We start from the raw sequence: 7,092 nt of genomic DNA on the forward strand, positions 1-7,092 counted from the left end.
CCCCCCCCCCCCCCATTAGATTAAGCAGAAAGTAGATTGAATGTATATGTTACAGACAGTTTAGTGCCCAAACGGTTACACTTTTGGTTTATATACTAAGGGGTCTATTTATCAACAATTTACAGGGCCTTTGCCCTGAGAATATACTAAAACATTCATTGTGGGTGAGGCTTGCCAAAAATAAATGTTCTCAATATACACTATATTGCCAAAAGTATTGGGATGCCGGCCTTTACACACACATGAACTTTAATGGCATCCCAGTATTAGTCTGTAGGGTTCAATATTGAGTTGGCTCCGCCCTTTGCAGCTATAACATCTTCAACTCTTCTGGGAAGGCGTCCACAAGGTTCAGGAGTGTGTCTATGGGAATGTTTGACCATTCTTCCAGAAGCGCATTTGTGAGGTCAGGTACTGATGTTGGACGAGAAGACCTGAAAAACAACCCCACACCATAATCCCCCCTCCACCAAATTTTACACTTGGCACACTGCAGTCAGGCAAGTACCGTTCTCCTGGCAACCGGCAAACCCAGACACGCCCATCGGATTGCCAGACAGAGAAGCGTGATTCGTCACTCCAGAGAACACGTCTCCACTTCTCTAGAGTCCAGTGGCGGTGTGCTTTACACCACTGCATCCGACACCACTGCAATCTGAAGGCCACACGAAGTTTGGAGGTCTATAGCTATTGACTCTGCAGACAGTTGGCGACTTCTGCGCACTGTGCAATTCAGCAGGCGCTGACCCCGCTCGGTCATTTTACATGGCCTACCACTTCGTGGCTGAGTTACTGTTGTTCCCAGTTGCTTCCACTTTGTTATAATAGCACTAACAGGTGACCGTGGAATATTTAGTAGCAAGGAAATTTAATGGATGGACTTATTGTACAGGTGGCAACCTATCACGGTACCACACTTGAATTCACTGAGCTCCTGAGAGCGACCCATTCTTTCACAAATGTTTGTAGAAGCGTCTGCATGCCTAGGTGCTTGGTTTTATACAGCTGTGGCCATGGAGGTGATTGGAACACCTGAATCCAATAATTTGGAGGGGTGTCCCAATACTTGTGGCAATATAGTGTATATTTTCCCACTTCAAATGTGGTGTGTTGTAATAATACATAATGGACCCTATATGGAGCCGATGAGAATTGGAAATACTTTTTTTCCTATGCTCCTCAGTTCCATCTAGGGGCCATAATGTATTATTACAACACACTAGATTTGAACCGGGAAAAACTATATTAAGAACATTTGTTTTTGGCATTCTTTGCCTGAAACCAATGTTCACAGCTATTCACAGGGAGAAGGGCTCTGTGAATTGTTTATAAATAGACCCCTAAGTCTTTGAAGTCCATAAATAAATTGCCAGAGTACATTAGCTGTATACGTTGCATGTTCAAGACACTCTACTTGTATCAGTGGCTTTCTTCTGGGTTCTGTCACACTGCTGGGCACCATAGAACCATCTTTAGGGTGTTCTAGAAAATTCCTGGAATATGCCATTAAATAATGTTTTGCCTTTTTTACATGATCACATTTCACTAATCATATCATCTAGGGATGCACAGATACTTTTCGAGTACCAATGCTGATACTTGGCATTTTCATGAGAACTACCAGGGTTGCAGAGGTTGCACCTGGGACCTGGCTCTGGCGCTCCACCACTGTCCTGAAATCATTAGTCTGTATTGTTTTAGAAAAACTGTCACATGACAATAAACAAAAATGTATCAGTACTCGTACTTGTAAGTACTCAGCAAGTACCAGTACTCGTACTCGCAAAACTGGTATCTGTGCATCACTTTATTTATATTTATAAAAAACAAAATCGTACATTAAAACTGAGATGTACAAATCCCGGGAGCTTCGTGTGCTCCTTACAAATGAAAGCTGCCTCCTAATTTTTGGATTTTTCTCTAGTCTAGTCTTGGAGCTCAAAAGTATCTGTACATGTACTCGTACTTGTACCGAGTACTGTACTTGGTATCTGTGCAACCCTAATATCATCCCATACCTTTGGAATCCTGGAATAAATGAAAAAAATCCCCTTGCTTCTGTTTTTTGGTAATGAGCATATTTTGTCAAGTGATTAGTAAAGGTTAAGTTTACTTTTCTGATCATGTTTCAGGTTACACCCATCGACAAGGTATAACATGAAACATGGTCAGAACACAAAACCCCACCAACCACATCCTGCCCCCTTCACTTACCTGAATCGTGGGGTTTATCGCCACAGGCTGGTGTTATTTTTTATATCTTCAGAGTGGTTGTACATCACTACTCTTGTAGTCCATTCGTTCTTTCCCCCCCCGTGATGTTGCTGAATGTTCATACAAGGTACAGACGGAGGGGAGGAAGAAAATAAGGAGCCAGAGCATTGCCTCCACAATTCACTGATCGCAGTTGCAATGTCATTTATACCATTCTTTCGCTGACTGTGAGATGAGCCAATAGGAGTGGTAGGGCATTCATACAGTAGACAATTACAGAAAGCCAGGGTTCAGCGCAGAGCGGATGGCAGGTCATAGGTCATATCTAGGGATGTCCTGATACCAATGCTAGTATTAATTTCGGGGCTGACACAGGGCATTTTCACTGGTACTTGTACTCGTGAAAATGCCATGATATTAAAGGCCGATACTGGCCCTTTAACTTTTATAATAAAAGCGGCTGCCTGAGGTCCCGCGTTTGCCGGAGACCTCCGACAGCCTGCTGGGAACCTCGCGGGAGCTCTCTTTGACAGCACCAGTCCGGCCCCATATCTCCTCCTTCCCGGCGCCTGCAGAGACTGGCACAGCACTGGACAGCCCCACACCCACCCCTACAGCCCTGGAGCCTGGCACAAGCCTGGCACCCACCCATTCAGCCTTGAAGAGCACGGGACCGGCCCGCAGAGCATTGGAGAGCCCGGCACCTGCCCGCAGAGCACTGGAGAGCACTGCACCCACCTGTACAGCCCCAGAGAGACCCACATGCAGCCCTGGTGACACCTGCACACATCCCTAGGGAAATCTGCATGCAGCGCTAGTGAGACCCAAACACGGCCCTGGTGAGACTCACACGCAGCCCTGGTGAGACCCAAACGCAGCCCTGGTGAGACCCAAACGCAGCCCTGGTGAGACCCAAACGCAGCCCTGTATAATTGCTGTATAATCATAGATTGATGGGATCTGTAGTACTCTATTGCTGGTTGCCATTTTCTATTGCTCAATAATCATGGATTGAGTTACAGTTCTTCATAATTATAAAGAAACTGCCCTCAAATCATTAGTCTGTATTGTTTTAGAAAAAAATGTCACATGACCCCTTAAGAAAAAGTATCTGTAATTGATATCAGTGAGTACCTGAGGGAAAGTACTTGTACTTGGTCTTGAAAAAATGGTATCGGGACATCTCTAGTCATACCCTATTACTTTTCATTCTGCATTTAATCCATAAGCTCAGGTGCAGTGGGTCTGCCCCTGCCCTGCAAGGGTTAACTGTGCATTTTGTCTAGGGAGCTAAAATAACAAAGATATATTCACCCTACCCATGATCCTGGCCGGCTCTTAGACCCGTCCCTTCAGCCTGTCTCCCCCTCCACTCCAGCAGTCTAAGGTCCTTTGAGTCATCACATCCTATACAGTGTATAGGATGTGAGGACACCGAGGGACATTCCAACACGGATGTTAAGATTTTATTTGCCCAGAGTTCTCTTTTAACCACATATGTGAATGTATCATAAGGAGATATGATAACCTGCAAACAGCAAGGATGTGTACTGACCCATCACTGACACATCATTGAGGGGAATTTACTAAGGGCCCATTCACACCAAAGCGTTGCACCAATCACACACATGCCACCATGCATTTAGCACACGCTCTCACACAACACACCTAGCACATGGTACTGTGCACTAGATGACTTGAGTTGCCATTCATTTGAAGAGCATCTCACTGCACCTCCTGGCAGCTGTGCATTGCAGTGCCACATGCGGTACCACATTACTGTGCGTTGTGTTGTGGTGGGGAAAAAGTAGTGCATGTGCTACTTTTTCTCAACGCAATGCTCCGATGTTAATGGGCCCTAAGACTGGAGCAGACAGAATCTTGAGCAGCTGAGCATGACAACCAGTCAGCTCCCATCTATTATTTTCAATGCTTAAAGCAGACATTGTTGCTTTATGTGCAAGTATGTACAGCACACTTACTGCCCCCTGCAGCCGCCATCTCTGCTGCTGACACTTCCAGGTTCTTGGAAGTCCTATTCAACCATTGAGTTGCCATTGATGATGTAACTCCTGCGCATGTGCACAGGAGTTACATCCTCCATGTCACCCAGCTGAATGGGCCGAGTGTGTACACTGTACAGCACATGCTCTGCACAATGTACACAGAGAATAAAACATTGCTGGGAGAGAGCAAGAATCTTTTCAGGAGAAGAGACTTTGCATGTCCCAACCTCCCAGCATTTTTTATTTTTTTCCTCTATACTTCCATATTAACTGAACAAACGGAAGATAGAAGCTGATTGGTTACAGTGCACAGCTGCTCCAGTCTTAGTAAATTCCCCCCTACTCTGTTTAAAGCGAATGTCAGATAAGCTGCTACTGGATACACTTCATGATGATCATGTTCCGGGAGTCTGAGACGTGCCATGTTTGCTCTGACCTTTTTACTGCCAATGCATGAAGTTCAATTCACAAAACTTTCATTTAAGAACAAGGATCTTTATTCTAGCATGTGATGGTAATTCTCCAATCTCACCTAAAAATACCTGTCACTTTGTTAAATAAGTATCTTATCCCAGCCGGTGTGTTATCTCTGTGAATTGAGCATTAAGTGCAGAAATGATCAATCAGTGGCACATGTCATCTTCTGGATGATATCTGGGATGGGGAATTATGATAACCCAGCAGCGGGGAGCCTCTCTTACCTTCCTTTCTTGTTTGGCGCTGGATGGTTTCAGTGGGTCCTTGGCTGCGGCAGACATTGCGAGGTGAAGGTGTTGAGATGTCAGCAGTGGCTGCTGCCCAGAGCCTCTCTCTATCCTCAAACTGCCAGAGCTCTTTTTGCTGTGCCTGTTCAACACTTTCCCGCTCTAGCATTATATACAAGCCCCTATTAGCATGTGAATTGCTCTCTCTCCTTCTCTATTGAAAGATTCCAGGCACAGATGTCCAGATTGGGGGCTTTTGTTAAGATCACACCACCCCCTTAAAATACCCGTGCCACAATGTAACCCCATCGCATCCAGGAATGCGCTAACCCTGTATCTGTGCCATGACACAAGAGATAGCTGAAGGCTCAGGTCAAGCCCCAGCTTCCATTCAGAAAAGTGTGCTGAAACATTAAAGAAGGACAGAGAAGTGAGATGATGTTTTAAAATGAAAACCTGCTGAAATGACAAAACACAATGATTAACACAATCGTGCAAACTGAAATGATATTACGGACACCCTCAAAGACTGTGTCCAAGATACTGTCTACGTACATACTGCAGAGCATACGTAGGGCAGGAACTCAGGATCAGACCTGCTCAGCTAACACATGCTCAACAGAAGGAGGAGGGGTCACAGGTCTATTTATAGGGGTCATTTACATCACTGTGATGCAACATCCCACGCGGGCTGTAGGGTGCGTTGTGGTAGGGCAGCCCATTCATTCAATCCAATCGCACCTTTTTTTTTTTTTTTATCGCAGCACACCACAAAGCGAATTAAAGATGGGTGTATCGGGGTGGCATTCATAAATAATCGCACCACAGTGCATCTATCAACATGTACAACATGTGATTCGGGATCGCGTGCGGGAAACAAGCCTAAGGGTTCGTTCACACCATAGGGCAGTGCGTTCCCGTCAGAATCGGACCGGAACGCACTGCCCGCATTGCGGCCGGCTCACTTTTTTGCCGGGCTGGAGGGGGCGTGGCGGGCTATTGAAGTGAATGGCACTGTAGCCACGCCCTGCGGCCGCAATGCCATCGCCCGCACGGGTTCGCAAGGGACATTGTGCCTGCAGTGCGGTCCGGTGCTATCAAAATAGTGCTTGCAGCATTTTGATCACACCGGACCGCAGGCATATTGTGCCTTGCGATCCTACAGCCCTGAGTAGAAGTGGTTCTCACTTACAGTGCAGCAACCTAAAGGAAATGCATACCCCTAACTTTCTGGGATGGTAACACTACACTAGTTTAGTACCTTAAACTAACAAATTCAATACTTCAGTGGTTGGATATACAGGGTATTGAAGTGGTTGGATGGATGTCGGGTCTAATGCAGTATAACCATGGCCATCTTTAATATTGATTGGAGCCCGGGCAAACATTTTCTTGAACCCCCACCAAGCCCCGCCTCCTACCTAACATGCTCCCCCCATGCAGTATTGCCCACTATATGCTGACAGCACAGAGCCGCGCTGCAGCTGGAATGGATCCAAAAAATATTGTCCCGATCCACCCCACCACCTGATTGACAGCTGAATCTACCTCTCTAGAGGCTGTGTCCACCCCCTCCCCATCCAGTTAGCGCTGGAGGATCTGAGAAGGGAAGGGGGAAACCCTGCGGGGAGCGGTACTGACAGTCACCACTCTCTGCAGAGAGAGTGAGTGCAGGAACTGAGTGATCAGTTCTCGATCAATAAAACCAAGCTGGGACAACTTCAGAGTGCATTTCTCCTTTCATGGTAAATGTGTAGATCATTTGCCACCTACCACTTTCACTGCATAGAATAGCAACAACAAGAATAATAAAGGGAACATGCTCAGGTGTCATTACTATTATTATTATTATTACTATTATTATTATGTCCCCTGGTGTCATTATTATTATTTTAAATGAGAATAATAATAATAATAAAATTATGACACCAGGGGACATAATATTGACACCTGAGCATGTCCCTTGGAAAAATAATAATAATACCAGGGGACATGCTGATGTGTATTTATTATTATTATTTTTTTCCCCTGGTGTCATTATTATTTAATAAAAAAAAAAAAAATTATTATAAAAATGATGACACCAGGGGACATGCTCAGGTGTCATCATTATTTTCCTTATATACCATAGCCCAACAGTGCCACACCTCCCCCCCCCCCCCACGAGA

General features: G+C 45.4%; 1 protein-coding gene across 1 annotated transcript in view; it reads right to left on the reverse strand.

Moving 5' to 3' along the window:
* Nucleotides 1-5,031, reverse strand: part of LOC108796667 (transcription cofactor HES-6-like) — an 11,616-nt gene extending 6,585 nt beyond the window's left edge. Inside the window, exon 1 of the mRNA XM_018568163.1 lies at nucleotides 4,922-5,031. Coding sequence (XP_018423665.1) covers nucleotides 4,922-4,978 — 57 coding nt within the window. The 5' untranslated portion in view covers nucleotides 4,979-5,031. The remainder of the gene's footprint in view (nucleotides 1-4,921) is intronic.
* Nucleotides 5,032-7,092: the final 2,061 nt, after the last annotated feature.

This window comes from Nanorana parkeri, unplaced genomic scaffold, assembly GCF_000935625.1.
Source record: "Nanorana parkeri isolate BGI_ZX_2015 unplaced genomic scaffold, ASM93562v1 scaffold1147, whole genome shotgun sequence".
NCBI lineage: Eukaryota > Metazoa > Chordata > Amphibia > Anura > Dicroglossidae > Nanorana > Nanorana parkeri.